This window comes from Trichosurus vulpecula, chromosome 1 (genome assembly GCF_011100635.1).
Source record: "Trichosurus vulpecula isolate mTriVul1 chromosome 1, mTriVul1.pri, whole genome shotgun sequence".
In the NCBI taxonomy this organism is placed as follows: Eukaryota; Metazoa; Chordata; class Mammalia; order Diprotodontia; family Phalangeridae; genus Trichosurus; species Trichosurus vulpecula.
In genome coordinates this window covers 381,124,932-381,151,787 of record NC_050573.1, presented here as the reverse complement: position 1 = coordinate 381,151,787, position 26,856 = coordinate 381,124,932, and the positions used below count along the sequence as shown (strand labels likewise).

General features: G+C 43.3%; 1 protein-coding gene across 5 annotated transcripts in view; it reads right to left on the bottom strand.

Moving 5' to 3' along the window:
* CTIF (cap binding complex dependent translation initiation factor) overlaps positions 1-26,856 on the bottom strand; it is a 495,423-nt gene that overhangs the window by 53,119 nt on the left and 415,448 nt on the right. For all 5 annotated transcript variants that reach the window (XM_036756570.1, XM_036756603.1, XM_036756578.1 and 2 more), the window contains one exon: positions 9,408-9,563. In XM_036756570.1, the coding sequence (XP_036612465.1) occupies positions 9,408-9,563 (156 nt within the window). The remainder of the gene's footprint in view (positions 1-9,407; positions 9,564-26,856) is intronic.

The following is a 26,856-nucleotide window of genomic DNA, read 5'->3' as shown; positions in this document are numbered from 1 at the left end:
AATGGACCACAGGTCTTTGCTCACACTGAAGACTCAATCTGGGTGTGCAATGAGTGGGAGTGCAATGAAGAGGGTGTGTAATGAGCAGTGTCTTGCCTCTCTTTATGAACAATCAGTCCATTCTTCTTAAGTCTTGATTCTGTTTGGTCCAGCTCTCTGCCCTCACTCTCACCTAACACATGAGAGATGACAAATTTCTTTAAATGGCTGGTTTCTGGTCTGGCAGAAAAGGAATAGGTCCTCTTCCTCCATGCCTTAATGACTATAACAACCTCCTAGCTAGCTCCCCTGCCTTCAGTCTCTTCTCAGATACATGCTGAGTATTACTGCTGGGCTAATCTTCCAAAGTACCACTTTCACTATGGGCACTGCCCTGTTCAGAAACCTTTGTAGCACATGCTCTGGACAGACTCTCCCAACTGGTGCTGGCACTGGAAGCCGGCATCCCTGGAGAGCAGCTGCTACATCTCCTTTCAGCGTTCTGGGATAGCACTGATGGCTGGAGATGTCTGAGTCCCCATGGGTATGTTTCCTCTCCTGATAATTGGTTGATATCAATTAGTCTGCTAGACTTAGTTAACTTTTTGAAATTATTATTTACCATGGTGGTTTATAAAACAATACCCCCAAATCTGTGACATTCTCCCACAAATACATAGAGAGTCCAGAAGAAAGCAACCTCAGGTTTTGGGTATATGTGGCAAAGGAGGAAACCTACAGCTCCTAGAAGTGCATTTGCTAGAGACTTCAAGATGTTCCCTCAGGACAGTGTAGTTTTCCCGCTGGAGTCCTTGTACAGCCTTGATTCTTCCCTTCTTCATTCTGTCCAGTCTGTCCTTGGTTCCTGATGTAGATACTGCTATTAGCTGTTCAAGAGATGTTGTTAAGGTTGTGGATGAAATGTCCAGATCCTCCAACTTTCTCAAGGTCAAGGGGGTGAGAGTGGAGAGGAGACCAGTGTTAAGGCCAGGGTTCTTCCCCTTCCCACTCCACATCCCAATCACCTTTTTCTTAGGGGTTTGGTTCTCTCTTCTTTCTGCTTCTGTTGTTGTTTAGTTTCAGTCCGTTCACTCTTGGTGACCTCATCTGGGGTTTTCTTGGCAAAGATACTGGAATGGTTGCCATTTCCTTCTCCAGCTCATTTTACAGTTGAGGAAACTGAGGCAAACAGGGCTAAGTAACTTGCTCAGGGTCACACACGAAATAGAATTTGAATTCAGGAAGATGTGCCACCTATCTGTTCACTGAGCCCCCTAGCTGCCCCTCTTCTTTCTGCTTCTGGGCACTCAAATCCCCCATTTCAAATTAACCCACTTGTTTCACACAAGCTCCACAAGGCAGGGCCAAGATAACTCAAGGAGCCCCCAAAACTTCCTGGTTGACCGATGTCTGGCCCATGTGCACACGTAGTTCAGGCTGTGATGATTATTCTCATCTGACAAAGGTAATAGGATGTAGCATCTTTCACCTCCACTGGCTTCCTACTTCTCACTGTATCAAACTGAAATTCCTTTTCCTGGCTTTGAAGGCCCTATGTAATTTTATGCCTACCAATTTCCCCCTTTCTGTTCTAGTCAGGCCAGTCTTCTGGCTATCCCACAGATGAACCACAGTCATCTCCTTTGTACCTGTACTTACACTGTTTCCCTCTCCTGCAATGCTCTCCTCTCTTTCCCACTTTTCCTATTTCAGTCCATCCTTCAAGGCCTAACGTAGCATCTCATCTCCTCCACGAAGCATTTACTATCTCAACCTACACTTATCTTTCTCTTCTCTAACTTCTCGTAAAAACTTAGAGTCTCTATCACACAATCTAGATGTTCATTTCTCAGGCACTGTTCCCCATTATTTCTGAGTTTCCTCTTGTATTCCCAATTAGACTGTAAGTTCTTTGAAAGCAGGGACTCCATCTCGTGCTTCTTTATTCATCTTTTGACTGCATAATGAGGTTTTTCAACAAAATAATAACATTAAACTTCTTTTCCAATACAATAATCCTATCCTTGGTGATGTTTGTAAGGGGGATCGAAGGAACCTTGGTCCCTCTCCTGAAGAGGTTAAGTCTTAGGCAGACAAGGCATAAAGGCGATACATGGTAATAAAAAGTTAAAATGAAAACAAAATGAAATAAAGGGTTCAAAATAACACTAGTGATTGCCAGCTACTTAGTACTTTAAAGTTTGCAAAGTTCTTTACGTACATCATATTTTAGTTGACGGCAACCCTGTGCAGTGGGTACTATAGCTGTTACGATTCCCATACAAAGAGATGATTAAATGACAGATGACTTATACTGAAAAAAAAAAAGTGATTATAGGAGTTTAGAGGAAAAGATTACTGAGCACTGGAGTAGTCAAAGGAGGCTTCCTAAAGGACCTGCTTTAGAAGGAACAGGTGGGATGGGTAGACAGGAAGGTGAGGACACTACTCGGGAGAGTGATGCCAACCAAGGCTTGCAGGCTGGAATGTGAAAGGGGAAGAAGGGAAGAGCTATCGGTGATTAGTAAAAGATGAGCAGGAGCAAGAGGTGAAAGGTAGGTTAGCCTTTGTCATGGGTACTTAGCCTTCTTGTTTGTATTTGTGCCATGGAACACTTTGAGAGTGTGGTGAAACCTAGGGTAAAGTTTTGGGTTTTTAGAAATTCATAATTGAAGGCAATGCTAAATTTCAGTTAATCTAACTTACCCCCTATTCCATCTCGTGAACCTTCTGAAATCTATCTGTGGACCCCAATAAAGAAGGGGCCTTGAATGTGAGGCAGGAATTGAGACTTTATTCTGTAGGCAAAGAAGTCAAATAGCCATTGGGAGACCTCTGACCCAATACCACCTTGACTTTCCATGTTTTTGTTAGTCATTTCATAAGCAACAAAAGCCTTGGAGTAGTAGATTCCAAGTTGGCAAAAGAGCAGCCCCACGGGATCTTCTTTAGTCCTTTAGGGAGGAAGTGTGGTCTGGCAAGGAAGAGGTAAGAGGGTGGGAGAGTCAGACTTTGTCTGGCTCAATTTCTGCTTTGGGGGAAATCTCTCAGGATACCAATGCCTCAGTGTCTCCATCTCAAAACTAAAGGTGGCATTGGCTGGACTGAAGGTGGGAAGGTAAATGCTGTCCTGGTCCCCTGTCTCTGAGAAAGAGGAGCCATATGACAACAGGGAGCATAAAGAGAAAGAGTCCTAAGAATGCAAAAGCATCCCGGGAAAAGTCCATCTAAAATATGTTCCTGACTCATCTTTCTGCCCAGCGAAATACCAGAGGATCCCCACCCACACCCACTTCATTTTACCCTTTCCCAAGGTCAGATTTCCCCTAGAGCCAAAACAATGTCGGCAATTGGACTGAGCTCAAGCCAAAGGGAAAAAAAAATGTGGCTCCCTCTTTGTTGCAAGGAGCAATTTCCCTTCCTGAGAGATTCTGCCTGACTGACCTCTGTGTTATCCTTCTCATTAGCCAGAAGCATTCACTGTTTTCTGATGAGCCCACCCAGTCCTCCTTAGGCGGGGCCCCCATTCCCACCCACAATGGGACTGTTCCACCACACGCCTTATCTTGAGAGCCTGACTAAGGATGGAGATGCTAATGGACTTTCTGGAAAGAGAAGAGGAGAGGAAGGGGCAGGAGAAGAGAGGACAGGATGGAAGAGAAGAGGAGAGGAAAAAAGAGGAGAGGAGAGGAAAGCAGAGAGAGGACAGGAGATAAGAGGAGAGGAAGGGGCAGGAGAGGAGAGGAAAGGAGAGGAAGAAAGAGGAGAGGAGAGGAGAGAATGGAAGAGAAGAGGAGAAGAGAGGTGAGGAGAAGAGAGTACAGGACATGAGAGCAGAATAAAATAGACAAGAAGAAGGGAGAAGAAAATATGAGAGAAAAAGAGAGGAGAGAAGATGAGAAGAGAGGATAGGAGACAGAGGGGAGGACAGGAGGTGAGAGAAGAAATGTTTAAAGAAAGGTTCCACTGGGGAAGGGGTGGTGTGTACAAAAAGGAGAGATGTTTCTGACATAAAGCAGAATTCCTCAGTACCCTTCCATTTATTCACTCTGTCCTTGACCTTTGGTTGTGGTTGCCAAAACTTTGAAGGAGGTAGAGGAAGAGAGATTTTGAGGACAGATAGGTTAGGAGAAGAGGAACAGAGAGAAGAGAGAAATGGGCATAGAAGGTGAGAGGAAAAGGAAAAATTGGGTGGAGAGGTAAAGGAAAATGAGAGGGTGATTGAAAGAGCAGAGAAGGGGGAGGGGGAGAGAAAGGGCAAAGACACTTCAACTCTTCCCTGGCCCATCAGATTTCCAACAAATGTGCTCAAGAATGGGGAAAGGGGAGAAGTGGTCTGTCCAAGTTCTAACGGAGCCTCCCAGAAGAAGTAATACGAAAGAATAATGCAATCCTGAGTAAGGAGAGGAAAAGAAGTAGGCAGGGTCATCCATGAAGAGCAGGGTGTGTGAGACTAGATGAGAACTAGAAGGCTGGCCCTGGGGGGCCCAGGTCCAGATTGAGAGATGACCCTGAATTCAGACCCGACTCATTTAGAATTCATGAGAGTTAGGCTCTGTCCATCTGAGGTTGACCTTTGTGCTCTGGATGAAGAAAGAATTTGCCAAGCAAATGAATAGCGTGAATCTGGTTGCTGGGAGGCTTGCTTTTAGTCTCCTTAAGACAGCCAATCATTTTCAAATACTTTAAAAACCACTTTAGCAGTACCTCTTTGTATTTTCAAATAATGGATGGGCAAATAGTTACAAGCGGTTCTTATTTATTCACTAAAGCAGGACCCCGGGTTTATAAAACTTCGTAAATCATTTGTCTCTAGGTCAGAAATTGGACTGTATTTTCTCCAAAGCCTAGCAAAAAGAGTACTGGTCTGAGAATTAGGAGACATGGGTTCTGGTCTCAGCTTTGCCACTAACTAGATAGAGGACCTTGGACGAGTGAACTAACCTATCTGGGTCTCAGTTTATCTATAAAATGGGGGTTGAATTAGGACTTCTCTAAAGGCCCTTCCAGCTATAAAACACTGGAAGTTTATCATTCAGTTATCACAGACTCAGATTTTCTTCTCAAATAGTTTGATTTAGTGAGATTTGGCTATGTGAGAGTATCAGCAGAAGTATCCCTCAGGGAACATGGCAAAATCCATTTTAGGAGCAGTTTAAACCAGCAGGTCTCAGCAATTGATACAGCCGCTGCAGGCTGAAACCACTCCAGGGTCACTGCTAGGAATGAGCTAACTGACCAGAGTCCCAAAGCAAATTATTCAGAGCTAGAAGGAGCCTAAGAGATCATTTAGTCCATCCTCTTCCCATTCCCTTCTCCACCCTCACTCTCATCGCCATGTTCCAGATACAGAAACCGAGGCTCCAGAGACCGGAAGATGGCACAATTAAATAAATGAGGCGTGAGGATTCTAACCCACATCTTCTGATGCCCCTATCTACCAAACTTTCTTATAGTGTTATTTACCTTGCCTCAGTTTCTCCCCTCACTGAGGGGACTTGCTTCAATTTCTCATCTTAGATGCTGTTCTATGTTTTTTCTTTCTTTCTGTTGTTACCAACATAATTAAAACCAAAACAGATCCTGTTCCACTGCCCCACTCCCCCCAAAGGGGAAAATCTTCCAAAACAAATATAGGCACAACTCAGTCACGAACAGCCCTTGCCCCCATCCCCCTTGCTGAGAACTCCAAGGTAAGCTTCATTTTCCAGCTTAGTGGCTGGGCAGTGTCCCTGAAGCCCAGACTTTTGGCTCCTGCCAAGAATGGATCAACACAAGTCTCTTTTCATTACCAGAGATGATCCCATCACTCATCGTGACCCAAATTTGGGAGGACTGGGACAGTCCTACCTGATTTCACATCACTTGGAATAAACAGGCTGGCTGGGAAGATGCAGTGCTAGGGACCATATCCTTGAGCAGCTGATAGGGGCTCTTTCATCCCCTCAGCTGGGTCTCATCACAGGAAAGCCACCTGTCATTTCTTCCTGCAGACTACGGACAGAGACATAAAAAGGAAACTCAGGGGAGACACAGCCAGGGCTCATCATTTGGAGTTTGGAGGAAAAATGGCAATGTCTCAGTGAGATAAACCTTGAACCTGTTTCCTCTCTGCTTGTGTGATCCACCTTCTGCTCTGCAAACTGACTCATGGATGGCTCCCTACTGCCTCCTATATTAAGTCTGAATACATAGGCTCAGCATCGAAAGCCCTCTCCAATTTGGACTTCAACGTAGGTGTCTTCCAGCTACCCAATATGCCTCCCTCAGAATCACAGAAGTCCAGATGCAGAGAGGGGACTTCAGATGCCATCTACTTCAATTCATACCTGACAGAGAAGCCCCTCTATAATAGATGCAACAGGCAGTCACCCATCCCATGCTTAAAGAATTCCAGTGAGGATGGAACCCTCCATACTCTGAGGCCATCCATTTCACCTTTTGACAGCTCTAATCATTAGTGAGTTTTTCTTTACCAGTAATCTCAATTTGTCTCTGCAACTACCACCAGAAGTGCTATTGGTTCTGCCCTCTGGGGATAAGTGAAACAATCCCTCTTCCATGTGACAGTCCTTCCAATAACTGAAGACAGCTTTCCTGTTTCCACAGGTATTCTCCAGGGTTAATATCCTCAAATCCTTCCCTCAAAGGACAGTTAGGTGGCTCAGAGGATAGAGAGCTGGACCTGGAGTCAGGAAGACTTGTCTTTGTGAGTTCAAATCTGGCCTCAGACATTTATTAGTTGAAATTTGAACTCATATCATCAGACTGCCAGTTGATTCTTTCTGATAAGGTGTGCTGACTCTTATGTGTTCAGAATGAAAAAGTTCATTGTAGCAGAACTGCCAAGGTGAATTCAGAGTCAGGCAGAAGCAGGAGAGGCTGGAGCTGTCAAACCTTCTGGACTCCCTGCTTCCCAACTCAGTTCATCCTCATGAGTTCCCTGAACCCAAGAAGCAGGGTGTGTCCAGGCAATAAAGATGTATGGCTGCTATAGATGCCAGGGATCCTCTATACAGACCAGTACATGGATGATATCCCAGGCAAAGGGACATAGCAAAGGACTTTAGTTCTGAGACCCCGCCTATCCAGACTTCTAGAGAATCAATCATTCTAGGCTTTGAGAAGAACTCACCAATCAGAGGAAGGGGCAACAGGACCATAGTGATCTTCCAAGGCTAATTCCCCAAAGAAGGAAGGGAGGTTCAGCTCAAGACTCATTTCCTACATGGCATTAGTCCCACCCAGTTCAAGTCCAAAGCCCCATAGAGCTAGCTTCCTAGACCCTTGCTCCTCAGGGCATTCCCACTGAATGAGATATGGGCCACACCCATAAGGAATGAGTGATATAGTCAGGGAAAGAAGACAAATTCATGAAAAAATAAATTAATATAAGGCTATATACAATAAAGAGCTAGATAATGCAACATGGCTAATTCAAGAACAAGATGGTATAAAATTCTGGGTGCCACATGTTAGCAAATTTAGTAAATAGGAGAGTATTCAGAAGACAGCACAAGTAAAAGTCAGAATTTGTGCCAGATGAGGACCAACAGAAGGTTGTTGTTCAGTTGTTTTAGTCATGTCTGACTCTTCATGACCCCATTTGGGGTTTTCTTGGTGGAGATACTGGAGTGATTTGCCATTTCCTTCTCCAGCTCATTTTACAGATGAGGAAACTGGGGCAAACAGGTTAAGTGATTTGCCCAGGGTCACACTGCTAGTAATGTCTGAAGCTGGATTTGAACGGAGGTCTTTTATACCATCTCATTCTTCAATTAGCCGTGTTGCATCATCTAGCTCTTTGTTGTACACAGCCTTATATTAATTTATTGCTTTATGAATTTGTCTTCTTTCCTTGACTCCAGGCTTGGAACTCTATTCACTGTGCCACCTAGCTACACGATAGGACTTCACTGGTCATTAAAATACGCTCAGGATTTCAACAGGCAGAAATAGGTAGGAAGGGCATTCCATGCTTAAGACACACACAAATCCAGAGAGGGGAAAGTATAAGGTGTCTATGAAGGGAGAGTGAAGTCTAGTTTGTTGGTGGAAATATGCTATAGATTATAACCATCCTAAATCTCTCCACTGCCTTTTGGGTCACTGATCATTTTGATTCTTCAAAGGTAATTATGTTCCAAGGTTTGCTATATAGCAACATATTGTTTAAAAAGGTGAGTATTTGTTCTGGGAAGTACCTTGGAATTGTCTAAGGCATCGCACAACTTTCCAAACGCAACCCAGTTTGCTTTAATCCTCCTTAATAATTCTGGGCCCAATATATGTAAAGACTATTCAACCGATTGTTTTTGGGTAATCACAGAACTCATTGAGAAGGCCCTGTCATGTTTTGGGGTTTGATGAAAACAGCATAAAACCACTTGCAAATGGGAACATTTAGAGAACATCACCAGCTAGGGAATCCTTCTTTCCATGTGGACCTTGTCCAGGATATCCTCTATCACAGTGGAGAACGCCTTTGGTGGGCACACATCTTACTTTATGCCTTGCTTAAGAATCAGAGGGCCACTGAATAGATCCCTGATGTGCTATATGAGGAAGTTTAAATAAACAAAGATAAAGTCAGGAACAGCAGGTGGACCAGACCACAGATATACTAAAGAAACAGTTCCTAGAGAAAACCATGGCCGTTCACGTTAAGAGCCATTTGAAATATCTATATCAGGGAAAGCAAGATACAAAAAAAATTAAAACTATAAATGATTTTATTATTCAAAAAAGGTGATCAAGAAAACACCAATAATGGCTGAATCATATGCCCACTTTCTCATCTTTATGACATTTTTGAGAATGATATGTGATCATCATAATGATGATAAAAACTCAAATTTATGTAACATTTTAAAATTCAGAAAATGCTTTTCTCACCATCATCCTGTGAGGGTGGTAATATGAATGCCAGTCTGTCTTACAACGAGGGTGGTTAAACAGGAAGAGATTAAGTACGGCCACACAGCAAAGTGTCAGAGCTGGAGCTGAAATTGAGATGTTCTTTCTCTAACATCAGTGTGCTTTCCGCTAGATAATGCTGCCTAGAAATTAAGAGCTCTGTGCAGGATTGGATGGGAACTCAAGAGGCCACTTGGTTCATCTCAGTGTCAGAGTATAATAGAGTTCATCATCATAAATCTTGTTGTTGCTCTGTTGGAAGGGACCTCAGAAGCCATCCCTCAATTTACAGATGAAAAGACCACTCCAGCATAATAGTTTCCAACCCTTTTCTTCCCAAAGAACCATATACGGCAATACCACAACCTCCCTGATCACATATTCTGAAGATACACACACACACACACACACGGAAAGAGAAGAATGGGGAGTTTCAGGGATGACCACTATGATTGGTCACTTGGACACCTGAAGGATGGGACTGAGGGACAGGATGGTTCAGTATCTCTTACCTCCCTGAGGCAGGTGTAGATGGGACAGACAAGGACACGGAATGGTTCCCCAGTGCTGCTGCGCATGGTACCAAACACCTCACAGAGGAAGGTGATGAATCCCAACCAGCGCTCCACGTCTTGGCGTTGTAGCTCCTCCCGCATGGTGAAATCTTTCTGCAGAGACAGGAGACAGGTCATCACTCACCTTGGTGAAGGAGGAAGTGGGGAGAGAAGAAGGGAGGGATGAAAAATTAAAAAAAATGAGGGTGTGTGTATCTGTGTGTGTGTGAGTGTTTGTGTGTATGTGTGTGTATGTGAGAGAGAGAGAGAGAGAAGAAATGAAGCAAATGTCCATATGGAGGCCATTGAATGGGCCCTTGGAAAATAATGTAGGAAAAAAAAATCTTAAATAAAAAAGGGGGAGCACAGCAAAGTGCATGAACATAAAAGTCCCTGGTAGCAGAAGGAAAAGTTAATTTCAGCCACAGAACAGGGCCACTATCCCTCAGAGGACAATGCCCTTAAGGTGTACAACTCATCTCCTGGTTCATTCATTCATCCTTTCTCTTTCTTGAAAACTGGTCTATCTTGCCCAGGCTCAAAGTTCAGGAGCTAATAATGGGCCCTATCCTACTACTACTGGCATGGCAACTCTGACCTGTTTGTCTCTGATAGTCCCCTGATCCTGGGGGCTCAACGTATCAATGATGAACTTAGCACGGACACCTGATCCGCTTAGCTTACTGTGGCTCAGGGCTACTGAGCTCATGCAATCTTCCAGCCTCAGACTCCCCAGTAGGAGGTGTTATAGGCATGCACCACCACACCAGGTCATTTATTCCTTTGAAAAGTTTTATTGGATTCCTTTTTGCTTTCTTTTTTTTTTTTTGCCTTTTTTTTTTTGGCAGGGCAATTGGGATTAAGTGACTTGCCCAAGGTCACACAGCTAGTACATGTGTCAAGTGTCTGAGGCCAGATTTGAACTCAGGTCCTCCTGACTCCAGGGCCCTTTTTGCTTTCTTAAACCACAATCATACTCGAATATACCTGTCTTTCTCTGTAACTACTAAGAAGAACTATTCAATGAAACTGAAACAGCCCCTGTACCTGATGGCACATGCAACATTGGGCACCCAAGGCCTTGAACTTCTCTCCTGAGAGTAGGGGGCTCTCTGGTACAGGGTGGACTGCTTTTGGAGTCAGGAGCCCAGCTCTGCCACTCACTGTTTGTCCTGAGGCAGATCACTTAATTCTCTGGGCGTCAGCCTTTTCAATTTGTCAAATAAGGTTGTTGGAGTAGATGGTCTCGAAGGTCCCTTCCAGCTCTAGTTTTATGATTCTATTTGTTTTAGATAATTTGTTTTACAAGATGGAGATTGGTAATGGTACTAAAGCTGAGTTTGGTTGCCTTTTGCTGTTATTTCCATTTACGAGAATAGTCATTGTGTATACTGTTCTCTTGGGTTACCTCACTCAAAGTAAGAACCTGAAAAGATCTTAGCCTGAAAGGGCCAGGGTCTCCTAATGCATCCTAGGCCATCTCCAGTCGTTCTGGTGACTTTCAGGCCACTGCACCCAGATGGCTCTGGAGGAGAAAGTGAGGCTGGTGACCTTGCACAGTCCTCCCTCACTCAAATCAAAGTCAACTGCAAGTCATGTCATCATTTTCCTGATTACATGGTCCTCTTTGGGAATGAAGGACAAATACTACAGCACAACAACTACAACTGTTCTCTTGGCTGTTGTGTCTTAGTCATGTCCGACTCTTTGTGACTCCATTTGGGGTTTTTTTGGATACTCAAGTAGTTTGACATTTCCTCTTCAGCTCATTTTACAGATGAGGAAACTGAAGCAAACAAGGTTAAATGGCTTGCCCAGGGTCAGACAGCTAGTGAATGAGGTCAGATTTGAACTCAGGAAGGCGGAGCCTTCCTCATATCTACTGCACCACCTAGCTGTCTCTCCCTCTTGGTTATTGTTTTATATGCTCTGAATTTGTTGTTATGAGTCTTCCTATGTTTTCTAGATTCATATTTATGACCTTTTATTTTAGACCAATATTTCTCAAACTAAGTTGCTTTGGGGCTTGAAATATCCCAACTAGACCCCATAAATGTTAATGTGGAGAAGCTGGGTTATGGAATGCTCTAGGATAAATGGTGTCTTGGGAAGTTTTGGAACAAAACAGAGAAAATAAGCCTATTTTAAACAAACAAAAAAAATTAATGAATATAATATATTTTGATGTATATGATTTAATTATGTTTATGTTTGTGATTTAATGTCATATTTAATATATGACATGTCTCTGACATACTAGCTGTGTCCCTGGGTAAGTAACTTAACCTTTCAGGGCTGTAGTCAACTGTCTAGGATTAGCAACTAGAGAAAAGGTGCTGCCCTCAAGTAATAGGAGTTTCTTTTTGCAGGATACCAATGAAGTCCCAGGCGCAGTCCCTATCCTGATCTCTACGGAACTGTGTAAAACTCCTGTTCAAATAATGTCTAGGATTAGTTTAGGGAATGGTGTTTTAGATACACTCTCCTCTTGGGGCTCCTGGAAACATAAGTTCATAGATTCAGAGGTAGAGAAGAGACTTTGGAGATCATTTAGTCCATTTACTTCACTTTGCAAATGAAGAAACTGAGACTCAGAGAGGCTAAGCAGAATTTGAGCAAAGATCTTTCTTGATGCCAAGTCCAGCCCTCCTGTATTTCTACTCAATATTCAATTATCCTCTAAACACTTTTTAGATTAGCCCAAATAGTTCTTTATATTATAATCAGCGACTAGCTTTCAACTAAATCTCCAACCCTCTTACCTTCTGAGATACTCAGCACTCCTGTGTGGGCTACAAACATTCATAGACATGATTTTTGTCCTTTGTGATATTTCATGCACACCCCCTTCCCTGGCCACCCTTAATCCCTAAGAGAATATAATCTCAGGTGTGGGGATGAAGATTTCTCTTCTCTTGGTACCCCAATAAAAAGCTCCCAAGTTTCTGACCATCTCAATGACATGCAGTCTCTACTCAAGTCATCATCTCCATCTCCTTCCCCTTGGATTCTACCCCTGGAACCACCCTGTGCTCTGACTGGTGAGCTTTTACCTTATCTTGCCTGTTTTGGAATTCTACCTAAGTTCCTGGGTCTGTCTCTCTCTGTCTCTGTCTCTCTCTCAATCTATTCATCTCTTCACACATTCTTCCATAGTGATAGACTCCGAAGATGTGACAGCTGTGTGCCTCAGATGAAGAGTGAAGTTTGAGTGTTTGGAGAACAGACAGTCGAGCAACTGAACAGATGTTGATCAAACTTCCCAAACGGTAAACAGTCACAGGATATGAATGGAGAGTTTTCAGAAGGAAAAATTCAAGTTTTCAACAGTCACATGAAAAAATGCACTAAATCACTCATAATTAAAGAAATGCAAATTAAAACGACTCTGAGCTACCACCTCACACCCATTAGATTTGCAATGTTGACAGAAAAGGAAAATGACTAAATTCTGGAGGGACTGTGGGAAAACTGACACAATATTGTACTGTGGGTAGAACTATGAATTGGTTAATCATTCTGGAAATGATGCCCCAAAAGCTATGTATTAAATGGAGCATATTTAACCCAGTGATAGCGCTACTAGGTCTTTACCACCCCCCCCCCCAAAAGAAATCAAAGAAAGAGGAAAAGGACCCATACATACAAAAATATTTATAGCAGCAATTTTTGTGTTGGCAAGGAATTGAAAACCGAAGGGGTACCCATCAATTGAGGAACAGCTGATCAAGTTATGGTATATGATTGTAATGGAATACTATTGTGCTGAAAGAAATAATGGAGGGGATGGTTTCAGTGAAACCTTAGAAGATTTGTATGAACTGATGCAAAGTGAAATGAGCAGAACCAGAAGAACAATTTATATAATAACAACAATAACATAAAGGCAAACAACTCTGGAAGACTTAGTAACTGATCAACACAATGATCAACCACAATTCTAGAGAGCTCATGATGAAGGATACCACCCATGTACAGGCAGAGAGATGATGGACTCAGAGTGCAGATTTAGGCATCTTGCTTTTTGGACACAGGCAACGTGGAAATTTGTTTTGCTTAACTATACATATTTGTAATGGGTTTTGTTTTTCTTGGTTTTTCAAAGGGGGCTGGAGAAAGGAAAGTGACAGAGAAGAGAAAGAATCTGGACCTGGAAATAAAATAAAGTTGAATCTAAACCCATGAAGTCTTGATCGAAGTGAGAAGACATTATGAAGGAACACAGTAGTCTGCTGGAAATGAGTGTATGTGGTGGGCTAAGTGGATAACGGATTTAGAGGTGGCTGAGACACAGAGGTCATCTAGATTGATCTCCTCCTTTTACAGATGGAGAAAATGAAGCTGAGAGAGATGTTCTGTGCATTCATGCATAGATTCCTAAAAGGTTCAGGTTGTTCCTGAGAACAAACCTCTGTTAGGAGTGAGAACAACAAAGCAGTGCTTGGAGGCAGGCATCTTTAGCCTATAGCCAGCCAGCAAGACTGAGTGAATACTGGATTTTGTCCATGCGGGCACTCCTTTGTCCAATGCAGGTGACTGCTCTTCTGTAGCTTGCTAGATGGTTTCATGAGTTGATACTGCTGAAAAAAATTAATCCACTGTTGACAACCTTGTAAATGATAGGTCCAGGTGTGTGCTAGATCCTAGCTTGGGAGAGCCAATTATTAACATCTCAGTGTAAGCCTTTACATCGTGGAAATCAGCAACTGCCATAGATTAGGACTTGATTGTTTAGACTTAAGAAAGTGATGAAGAAAATGTTATCAATGTACATTAAAGTTAAAAGCAGGTCATGTTTTTTCAGAGAGCTGGTTGTGAAACATTTACCAGCCTACCTCTAAGTGAGACTATCTGAACTCAGTGAGTGTGGGCTTTGTTTGCTGGCCCTCTACCTGAAGCTTTCCTAGCTTGATAGGCCCTGTTAGATATTGTGCTAAACTGACACTGAGAGGGCCAGGGCCACTTCCTCATCACAGTGATGTAAGGAATACATCAATGTAGGCAAAGGAAATAAATTTTAAAAAATGAGAATAACACCTAAGAGCGTACAGCGTTACAGATGCACAGGACTGAGTGGCTATGTGGCACAGTGGAGAGTGTCCTGAACTTGGAGTCAGGAAAAACTGAGTTCAAATTCTATATGAGACACTTCCTAGCTGTATGACCATGGGCAAGTCCCATGGCCCCTCTGAGTTTCCTCTTTCTCAACTCTAAAATGGGGTTAATAACAGCACTTGCCTAACAGGGTTGAAGTGAGATAACATATGTGGAGCCCTCTGCAAACCTTAAAGTGGTATGTAAATATTATTTATTACCTAATTTTAAGATACCCTCGATCTAGTCATTCATGACTGGCACAAGTTTTGTGGCTAAACAGCTCCCTCTTTCATCTGCTTTAGCTGTCACTTGACCCTGCCATCTTGCGTTGGGAGGAAACCTCTGGAAGTACCCATGTTCAACTTTAGGTTCTCCAGGATGTTCACAGGGGTCCCATCCTACCAACTTTTGGAACATTAGCATCTGTCCCTCATCCTTGCAAGACTCCATCCCCCTATGTTCTCTTTCTCAAGGAGGGGAACTTTCAGATTTACTGAATCGTAGGCATAATGTACAGTCATATTCAAAGAGATTTCCCGCAAATAGCCAATGCAAAGGCACACAAATTATTCAAAAGCAGGCACACATCACTCACTGGTATCTCACTAATTTGCTTCACTTGAAGTCCTGGAGGCTTGTAATGACTGTGGGTTATCAGCATTAGATTGTAACCTTTCATCATTTTTTGTTGGGGCCCCCAGCATCCCAGAGAGATGAGGAGATGGGTAGCCATTACTACACCATATCAAAACAGGGGAAACCAAGGTGACTTAACCAGGCTTACATAATAGAAGAGCTGGAAGGAGAACATGAACTCTATCTAAAGCCTCCCCTTTTCCCGTATCTTATTTTTATTATTTTTTTAAATTTTAACATCGCCTTCATTTCTGAATACATCTCATTCCTACACAGTGAGTCATTCCTTGTAATGAAGAATGAAAAAGAAAAGAGAGAAAAGGTAATCCAGCAAAACCAACCAACCCAATTACTACATCTAACAGCATATGCAACATCTCACACCCACAGTTAACCATTTTTCCAAAGCAGGGAGAGGTTCATTTTCTCTTCTCTTTTCCAGGTTATTATAATTATGCCCTTCCTTTCCTTTGCACTTACTTTGGTGTAGGCATTGGATACATTATTTTCCTGGTTCTGCTTACTGTACTTGGTACCAGTTCATAAACATCTTCCCATGCTTCCCTGAATTCTTCATATCCTTGTTTCTTACAATGCAGCAATATTTCATTATTTTCATATACCACAATTTTTCCAGCTTTTTCTTAATCTAAGTGCATTTTATTTCTAGTCTTTTGCTACTATAAAAAGTGCTTCTATGAATATTTTGTTTTATGTACCACCCCACCCCACCCCCTTTTCCCCCTGTCATTGACCTCTTTGGGATTACCTAGTAATGGGATTTCTGAATCAAAGGGTATGGACATCCAATGTCCCTTCGCTTCTGTCATGCTGAGTAGGGGACTGAAAGCATTTAACAACAGCACTGATGATTTTCTCATGGGGTCCAGGGGTGGGGCATAAAAGTTGATTGTCTGACAAATGAGGAAGGACCCTCACAATATATGGACAGTGGCAGGTCTTATAAGGAGACAGAGAGCATGGTGTTAGCACCTAGTCTGCCCACCCCGCTCCACCTCCCCCCTTGCCACAAAAAAATCAACCCTTATGTGTTATCTTTGGCATTCATGTCACAGGTTGCCAATCCCTGCACTAGACTAAGAAGCTCTGCCCTGTCCAGTGGAAACTGGCTGTTCCTTTTACCTCCAATTCTTCCATAAGCCTTTGTACCTTCTGCCAGCATACAATGCCTGGCTCCAGTTCAGTGGCCAGCCCTCTTCAAGCCAGGTATTTGGCTCTCAGCACTCATGACTCGTAGGCTCTCTCCCAGCAACCCCTTGTGCCTTTCCCCCAAACCCTAAGGCTACCATTTAAACCCCAGTTTCCTGACTAAAAATATTTATTGACGCACTGCTATTTCCTGCAGTGGACCACATCAATAAATGCTGAAAGCCATTCAATGTCTCAGGTTTCTCAAAGCATTCTGGGAAATTCTTTGCTGCTTTGGATAACCACATGAACTCTGGCATGGTGGTATCCATGGCCAAGCCAAAACCAGCTGCACGCAGGCAAGGAAAAAACAACATTCTGGGGCACATGGCCACAGCTCCAGCAAACGGATGCTGGAGATGTAAAGAGTTTCTTCAAGCGTGTACTCCACTGAGTATTTTTAAACATACTAGACAGACACCCCCCCTCCCCCCTAACTCACCCGTGCAAACCCAGTCATTTTCTGGATTTAAAAACAAAACAAAATACTAGCCTGGAACATTTCACCATCCCAACCTCAACCCCTGTAGATCTGTCTTGCTTCTATTCAAAGAGATCATGCTGTTGCCATCTCCAACCCCACGGGGAGAAAATACACCTTTACACTGTGCAAAAGGCCTCCTGGTCATGGGCAACAAACAAAGGGAGAAGAGTGGAAAAGGCCAAGAGGCGCTGGGACAAAACGTCTGTTTGTATATTGGGTTTTCTTTTTAAATAGCTCTTTTCTGTGTTTCTCTACAGAAAGAATGTGAAGTTTTTGGAGCTGAAGGCCCAATGTATGATGAACTTAACACTGCTGGTACCGTTACTAACAGTGAGGCTGAGGAAATGCTGGTAAAATGAAAGGGCACCATACGAGAGTGCCACGTTATGATACATGTATTAAACATGGGGCCCATCTGTCCAAGGCAGAATCATGTCATCATGATCTTTTAATCAGTTTTACTCATACTGAATATTGTGGACCGATGTTTACATTATTTACCCATTTTGTCATCTGTAGGCAAAATTTTTTGGGGAGGAGTAATACTTCTGGGTTTTGTTTGTTTGCCCTTTCAGGAATTTTGAATTCTCTTATCTTTATTTCAAAGGCCACAGATGAAATTCAGAAGAGCAGCATGTGGCCCTAGTTAGGGCTATGGACTAGCCAGCCTTGAATTCACAGGATTGTAGATTTAGAGTTGGAAGGTATATTAGAGGTCATTGAGTCCATCTTCCTCATCATTTTACAGAAAGGGAAACTGAGGCACAGCAAGGTTAAGTGAGTTGTTCAGGATCACACAGCTACTAAGTGTGTATACTAAGGCAGGATCTGAAATTAGGTCTTCCTGACTCCATGTCCAGCAGTCTATCAATCACATCAAGTTGCCTCTCAAACAGAATGGGGTTGGGGCTATCAAAGGCAAACCAATTTCTCATTTACAATTGTGCCCCCCTGTCCACAAGTAGATGCTGAATGCCTACTGAGTGCAATGTGCTTTGTGCTACAGACAAAGAAACAAGAGTCCCCATGGTGCCTGGATCACTCTTCTGACCAAGAAGCTTCGGTGGCTCCCTCTGCAATTAAACTATGTATTTCTCTGTTTGGCATTTATCCAGCTCCAAGCTGTATTTTCAGGCTGATTACATATCATTCTACCTCAAGCAGTCTGGGTTTCAGACACACTCTGCTCCTTGCTGCTTACCATACAGAACATTCCACCTTCCAGCTTTGTGCATCTTCTTCAAGTCTGCCTCTTGGGACTCCCTTCAAGGCTCAGCTGAAGTGCTATCTCCTCCAAGTTGCCTTTTTTCATTCTCTCAAGTTGTTAGAGCATCTTGTGTCTACTGATCCGTGCACCTGCGTTCCCCCACCCCCAATAGAATATAAGCAAGCTCCCTGAAGTCTAGGGTACTTTCTTTTTACTCTTTATCTCCAGTTCCCAGAACACAGAAGACATTTGACAAATTCTTATGGAATTGAAGTGGTTCAGTTAGCCACTAGAGTCACAGCTGGAGGACTTGGGTTTGAATCCTATCTCTGTCACTTAAGGGTAGAGTCACTTTCTCTATTTGGGCCTTATTTTCCTAATATGAAAAAAAATTGAAAGACTTGTACTAGAATTTAGCACTTCTTAAACTGTGGGTCGAAACCCCATATGGGGTTGTTGTGATGCAGTTTAAAAAGCACTTGTCTAGATTGGTCCCTTCTAGCTCTCAGCCCCATGTCCCTATATTCTTCTAGGAAAAATAGATTTTCTTTTGTTTTTAGGAAGAATATTTCTAGGATTTCTTTTGTTGCTGCTATTATTGGGATTTTTAAAAAATTCTGTCATCTGCTCCTCAAGGGTTTGTGAAGCAAATACTGTGAAGCTGTAGCCTCCATATCACATATGAAGAAACTCAAATCCCAGTAACTTAATGGTAAGGTGTGAATGTCTGTCAATGTTCAACAAATGCTTGTTGATCGATTGACTGACTGACTGATCTGGCTGCTTAGAATGTTTCTGGTTCCCTAACGCAAACACTTTATGTAGCTAAGTGACTACGCCCTTGCTACTTTCCCATACAAAATGAGCATCTACTCCATCACTCGAGCTAGCTAAAGCATTATATCTTTCATGAAGTTTTCTTCAATTGCTCCAGCCCATGAGGATCTCATCTTCTTGGGAAGGGGTGGAGAGAGAATGAATGGAAGCATGTCATCTCATGAGAAATGACATCTGAGAAAGTAAATACAATCTTGGGCTGCACAGAGAGGCAAGATGGTCAAGACTAGGAAAGAGACAGTTCCACTGGAATCCATCCTGTTCAGACAATATATGGAGTATCATGTTTAATTTAGGGTACCATATTTGAGGCAGAGCATTGATAAGCAAGAGACCATCCAGGATAGGACAAACCAGGATAGTAAAGGGCCTTGAGTTCATGCCATACAAAGATTAGATGAAGAACCTGGGAATATTTAACATAGCAAAAAGAAGACTTGGAGCATAGGGCTGGTTGGTGGTGGAATATTTCCTTCCAGGTATTTGAATAGCCATCATGTGTAATAAGGATTAGACTTATTTGGCTTGGTCCCAGTGGGCAGAACCAACAACAATGGGTAGAAGTCACAAAGAAGAAAACTGAGGATTGATGTCAGGAAAAAATCCCTAACCATTAGGACTATCCAAAAATGGCATGGGCTGCCTTGGGCAACAGTGGTTTCCCCTCACTGGAAGGCTTCAGGCAGAGGCTGGATGACTGCTTGTTGGGAACACTGGGGGAGAGAGATTATTTTTCAGTCACGTTGAACTACAAGACCTCTGAAATCTGACCCTGAGAGTGTGTATGAATTAGGATTGTAGCACAGGGTTCAAGGATATTTCAGGTTAAGCAACATTCAGGTTTCTGCTCTCAGTCCACCTGAATAGCATTTATTGGAGAACGACAATGGTTCTTCTTCAAAGGAAACATCTACTTAGATCTATCTACAGGACCTTGCCTAGCCTGACCCTGGGATGACCTTGGACACACTGAGGTGTAAGTGACTTCTCTTTGGTGGCAGCATTCATGTCTTCTCCACCTGCCCCTTCCAAGAACATGTGCCCAAGAGCCTTTCCTGCCCATCTGGGAGGAAAGTGATCTCATTAATTTGCTCATACAAAGGAATTAGCCGTTGAATCTCTTAACGTTCCCCTCCCTGACCCTGCACACAGATGTAGATATTCAAGAAATGTCTTTGGGGATGGTATGTAATAATGACCAGCACAGTGCAGTACACTGGAAAGAGCCCTGATTTTGAAGTCAGAGAATCCAAACTGTGGGCGATTCACTTAATCTTCCTGGGTTACAGTTTATACATCTGCAAAATGGGGGGAGATGTTGGGTTAAACGGCCTCTGAGATCCCTTCTAGTACTCAATCTACGAGTCTGCCAAAATATGAGCCAAATGAACAATAAAGGTAAGTGGTTGAGGAGTTTAGGGAAAGGAGAGGAGATAACACTTAAAATTGAGCTTTATGCTGTTGTTCATTTTCAGTCACATCTTACTCTTCATGACCCAATTTGGGTTGTCTTTTTTTTTTTTAGGGGCAATGATACTGGAATAGTTTGCCATTTCCTTCTCCAGCTCATTTTACAGATGAGGAAACTGAGGCCAACAGGGTTAAGTGACTTGCCCAGGGTCACACAGTTAGTAAGTGTCTGAGGCCAGATCTGAACTCAGGAATATGAGTCTTCCTGACTCCTAGTGGTATACGTTAGGCTAAATGTTGCTAGAGGGGGGTAGGAAGAGGAGGGAAGGCATCTTATGGGAAGAAAAGTTGCAGAATGTTATAAATGGAGGCTAAAGGCTGCAACATCCTTGGTGAGTTTAGGAAACAGGGAGCTAATTAGTTTGGCCAGAAAAGAATGAGCCTTCAGAGGGAGTGGGAGATGATACTGGAGTAAACACAGGTGGTCAAATTGCAGAGGCTTGGAATGCCATGTTAAGGACTTTGGATCTGACCCTGAATAACTAGGAGTTGGACAGTCCGTACTGGTAGACAGGGTGGTGGTACTGTGCCCCTGCTTCTCCGAGGAAACAAAGGCACATTTTGTTGCAACCCTGAGGTGATTCATAGTAGCCCATCTCTCTATGCAGTCCCTGTTAGCAGAGCATCTTGTCAGTGGCCCACCCACCAGCCTTTGCTATTCCCAGCTATGCTTCTGTTTTTTTTTCTTCCTGAAGACAACAATAAACACTTGTCTCTTTGTGACCTAGGAAACAGAATGCAAAAACTTATGGCAAAAATAGCACTCTCTGGTACAAGCAAACGCCCTGAGAGGAGGAAGCGGGAACAAAAAAGGAAGCCCCAAATAGGGACTCCTGTCACTAAGGCTGGAGTGTCCTGGGCTCTCTCTGATCACCACTCAGAAGGGTTTCAGCTTACAATCTCAGATGGTCCATGGGTTTGGGGACTCTCTCTTCCCCTTCCCTCTGCTCTTTCAGAAGGGATCTGGAGAGAGGAGTGCGATTCTTTGGGGCTTGATGGCCCTTTCCTCAAATCCTGTGGCTAATTCCATACATGATAGTTATGATCAGGATGACGATGATGGTGGTGATATCTTGAACAGGGCAGAATCTATGGACAGGCAAAAGACTCCCAAGAATGGCTCCTGGTAGTTTCACTGACCTTCCCTGGTACAAAGAGGTAGTCAAGTGAGGCTGTAACTCATTGACACTAGATAGCATTAGAGAGAATGTGAAGCATTCATGCCTTATTTGCCATGGATTCCATCTAGGAGAGGTTAGGAGGGAGGGGAAAGGATGTCACAGAACACTGTCAATCTAGTTGCTGAACTCAGAGTTGCATGTCTTACTAAGAGGGGCCCAAGGAAATATGAGGGTCAGGGCAACCACTGCGATCGAAAGGGCCAAATGATGAAAGAAATCTGACAGAACCGTCATCTGTGATGGGAAGGTAATGACTTAAAGTATCAGGTCTGCTCTCAACAAAAAGTTAGTTTCTAGTCAACCTCTTTCTCCTGGTTCGGTGTCAGTCCCTTACCTCCTTTGCTCTGCTTCCCCATATCCTAGGGTTTCCATATTGCTCAGTTAAAGAAGGAAGAAGGCGTGGACAACAAACACATTAATACTGGGTTGTTGGTGACAATGTGAAACTACTAGGGGCCATTCTTGGGACTCTAACCCTGTATCTCTTACAGGGTGATGCTTTTATTTTTCTCTTTAAAATACAGAGTTAGCAATTTGAGGTAAATTTTGATTCATCCGTTGGTTGAGTCATTTCAGGAGAGAATCTCAGAGTCACAGACAATTGGAAAGAAAATGGAAACAACTAAACAGTCTTTTGACTAGCTCTCTAGAGTTCTCTAGGTCTCCTGACTTTCTAAGGAAGGCAGTTTGGTATATAGTATACTGGGTTTGCAGATGGAGATGGAGGGTGTTGCTGTTCAGTGGTTTTTCACTTGTGTCTGACTCTCTGTGACCCAATTTGGGGTTTTCTTAGCAAAGATCCTGGAGTGGTTGGCCATTTCCTTCTCTAGCTCATTTCTACAGATGAAGAAACCAAGGCAAATAGGGTTAAATGACATGCCCAGGGTCATATGGCTAGTAAGTGTCTGAAGCTGAATTTGAACTCAGGAAGATGAGTCTTCCTGACTCCAGGTTCAGTGCTCCAACCACCGTACCACCTAGCTGCCCTAGGAGTCAAAGAAACTGGGTTCAAATCCTAGCTTTTCCATTTACTACTTGTATGACTTGGAGTAAGTCACTTCCTCTATCTGGGTCTCAGTTTTCTCTTCTGTAAGATGAGGGAGTTGAACCATTTAGAACCATCTATAATCCTGTGATTCTATTCTGATCTGGTTCTAAATGCCAAATGAAGTCATCTTCCTTCATTCATTGACTACTTACTGGATGCCTATTATGTATGAGGCCCCAGATAGGTATATAAGAAGATTGGAAGCCTTGGGCTTCTGTCTGTAACCTTCCTCTTGTGATCTAAATTCAGCCCCATTGCTTTCCTTCAGTCTAGTAGAATCTATGTTTCTTGAGGGTATAGATTAGTATTATTATTATCTTTTAAACTCTTAACTAAATTGAATTAAATCGCATCCAATTTAGTAATGTTGATTAAATGCCTACTATGTGCAAGGGACCTGGGTAGGGTGCTGGAAACACAAGAAAGAAAAGAAGCCTTTATCAAACACCTCACTATGTGCTAATTGCTTTACAAATACTCTCTCACTTGATGAAAACACTGACAGTCAGGACAATCTTTGGCCTTGAAAGAATTCTGGTCAATAACGTCCCATGTGACACAGCAACCAGAACTCAAGGTGGGTGCCAGGACCCAAGGGAGAGCCGACATCAAAAGCCACCAGCCATGGAAGCGGGGGCTTTCCAAGCAGCATTTCTAAACTTCTGCCGGTGGGGAGGCATTAAGACAGGAAGTATTGAGGCGGTCGTATACAAGCTGGGTCTTGAAGTATGGGCGCCCCACAGGCAGAGTTGGTAGTTCAATTCGATAAACATTTATTATGTGCCAGGCACTGTACTAAGCATTGAGGAATACAAATAAGAGAAAGAAAGACAGTCCCAGCCCTCAAGGAGCTTACAACTGAACCAAGATAGTACGCAAAAGGAGAGAAAAGCTGAAAGGGCGGTGGCAGAGAACAGATGGGCTCATCTACAGGGACTCTCACACTGCATTGGAAGGTCTTGTAGTAACTGTTCAGGGAAGGTAGAGACCAATGTCCCAGCAACAAAAAACATACACATAGGCTGAGTTGAACTCATTTCCAGCTTAGAAAAATATCATTTCGAATGGCTAATGCCAGCCCCTCCTCCCAAAGAATTAGCCGTTAATTAAGCAATCAAATTGTGGTTGAGAATAAGACTAAGTGACTCAGCAACAAAAGCATAACTCAGTAATTTGCTGAATATTCACCATCTTTGGCAAGGTTTCTCTCCCACGGTACTTCCCCTCCAATTTGGGTGTCTTTCACTCCGACCCCCTGGATAGTCAGGGGTGATAACATCTGCTCAGCCTCATTCCCTTGGTAACCTCTGCCAGCTGGGCAGCCCAGCCTTCTCCTTCCCCTTGGGTAGAGAGGAAGAGCCTGAGCCTCCTCTGAGGGCTTTCCAAGGCCACAGACTCCAGCTGGCTACAAGCTCCCCCCTCCCCACCCCCACGCCAGGGAATGAGTCTTCACTTCACGCTTACCTAAGTGAGAGACACAAGTCTCACTCGAATCAGCTCTAACCTCCCAGGGTTTTTTTTTCCCATCTCAGCCCATGTCCCTCCCGACGCCCCCAAACACGGATGCGCGGCTCAGCAGAGCAGAGCATATCTGACCTAATTTTTACTAGAATAAATACGCTGAATATTCACCCGCCTAGCATCTCTGAGAACATCTTCAGCACGAACATGATTTGCTGCTAAGAGAAAGGGTGAATGCTTCCAGGCACAGGGTCCCTCAACGAGTGGGACAATCAGGCCATGACACCATGAACTAACTCCATGGAGATTAAAAAAGGCAATGGTAACGCAGAGAGTACTCTGGTTCCTAGAGCAGAGGTTGCTAGGTGGTGCGGCGGGATAAGAGTGCTAGGCCTGGAGTCAAGAAGTCAAAGCCATGCTCAGATACTTAGCTGTGTGACCCTGGGCAAGTCACTTAACCTTTGTCTGCCTTGGTTTCCTCAACTGCAAAATGATGATGATAATAGCACATACCTTCCAGGGGTATTGTGTTATCTCAGATGAGATAATATTTGTAAAGTCATTGGCATTTGGAGGACCTTAATAAATGCCTGTTTCCTTTTTGGTTCCTCCCAGCTAACTGGGCTTCAGTGAGTCAGAAGAATGGCTGACTGGCTTGGGGCTGCCCTTATGGCCTTTGAGTGGGACAGTCTGCACCCATGCTCTTTGTTTAGATGAATTCCTCTTTAGTCCCTTTTGTAGCCAGAAACCAAGACCTTGCCTCTCTTGGGTGTCCTATTAGACCAAAGGTGGGGAACCTGGGGCCTCGAAGCCATAGGTGGCCTTCTAGGTCCTTGGGTTTGGTCTTTTAACCGAGTCCATATTTTACAGAAAAAAATCCTTTTATTAAGGGGATTTGTTCTGTGAAGCCTGGATTCAGTCAAAGGGCTGCACTTGAGGACCTAGAGGGCCACATGTGGCCTCGAGGCTGAAGGTTCCCCACCCCTGTATTAGACCAGTGAACTGCTGCTTTTTACCTTGATTCTATTTCTGATTCTGCCCCTAGCTTCTAGGTGTTTATTTTTTTTTTAGATCATTTAAAATTTTCTTTTTATTCAAAACTTAACAATCATCAGATAAAATGATACTCTTCCAAATACGCACTGTAGAAGAGAGAAGATTATACAGGAAGTTGTGAATCTTAATTATGTAGATTTTTCTTTTTCTCTTTAAGTGTATAATAAATTCAATGTTACTTTCAGAGTTGTTAACTCTGGGCCTTCCCAGCTAAGTCAATCCATCCACCTGCTTCCTGGTATCCACTTGAGGCTCTCTGTTCCTTATCTCCATCTGTACTGGAATCCTGTGAATACCCTTCTCCCACCTCTTCCCTACTTCTCCCAGATCAGGAGCAAAGTTCAATTAGTACAATGGATTCCACAAATCACAGTCCTCAATAGATCCTAGTCCAGGTCCTTTCCAGTGCCTAGCTCTATGGGCCAGCATATAATGGAGTTGAGTTCTGGACTGAGCATGACAAGGCCTGGCTTCCCACCTCATTCATATTTTATGATTTACTGAATGTCTTTAAACAAGTCCCTACTCAGTGGGGATGGGAAGCCCCTGGGAGGCAGGCACCCTACCCCCAGAAGTGAGGAGATGCCCCGGACCCAGGGGGAAGAATCCATTGATTTCATGTGTCCACTGAGATAAATCCTCTGCCAGCAAAAGAGACAAAAACAAGCATAGGATAGAAAGAGCACCAGGAATCAAGTGACTTGGGTTCTAGGCTCAACTTGCTTCAATTCTCTGGGCCCAAATTTCTCACTTGTAAAATGAGAAAATGGTCCAGGAGATCTCTAAGTTCTTTTCTAGAGAAGTCATTCTATGATATAATAGTCAGCAGGCATGAAGTCCATGGAGAGAGCAAAGGCCAGTCTAGTAGTCCTGTCTTGGCCATGAACTTGCTGTGTAACTTTAGACAAATGACTGGATTTCTCTGTGCCTCAGTTTCATCATTTAGGGAAACAACAGGGTCAATGATACATGTCCTAGATGCCATGCAGGAATGTTATGGAAAGGAAAGACATAAAAGTACTCTGGAAAAAGTTAAAAACATTATACGGTTGTAAAGTATCTTATTAATCACATTTTACAGGAAGGGAAAATGAGTCACAGAGTGAAAGTATGTCTTGCGTATCATTCCATATGAGGCAGAAAGGAGCTTTGTCAATATTAGAGTTCTTTTAGACTCCTGAAGCAGAATTCCAGCGTCTACCCTGGATTAATTTGATGACAACACATTCAGCAATTATTGAGCACCTGCTGTAGGTAGGTCTTCTCTCCTTTTGTGTACTATCTTGGTTCAATAGTAAGCTCCTTGAGGGCTGGGACTGTCTTTCTTTTTCTTATTTGTATTCCTCAATGCTTAGTACAGTGCCTGGCACATAATAGGCCACTTAATAAATGTTTATCGAATTGAACTACCAACTCTGTGCTAGGATGCATAAACAGTTTATACAAGACCTAGTCCTTGCCCCCAGGGAGCTTAAGGCTAAGCAAAGGCATAGGACAGATAGCCAAGCCTAGAATATTATGATGCGTGATAAATACCACAGAAAGGTGCAAAACCAAAAATCATGTGAGGCCTGAAGGAGGGGTGGAGGACAGGGATCTGGAAAGGCTTCCTGGAGAAGGCAGCATTTGAGTTGGGCTTTCTAGGATGGTTCAGAGTTCCAGCTCTAGGGTCACCTTGCCCAAGGGAGAGCAGGCAGGATCCAGGATTCCATCCCAGGGTC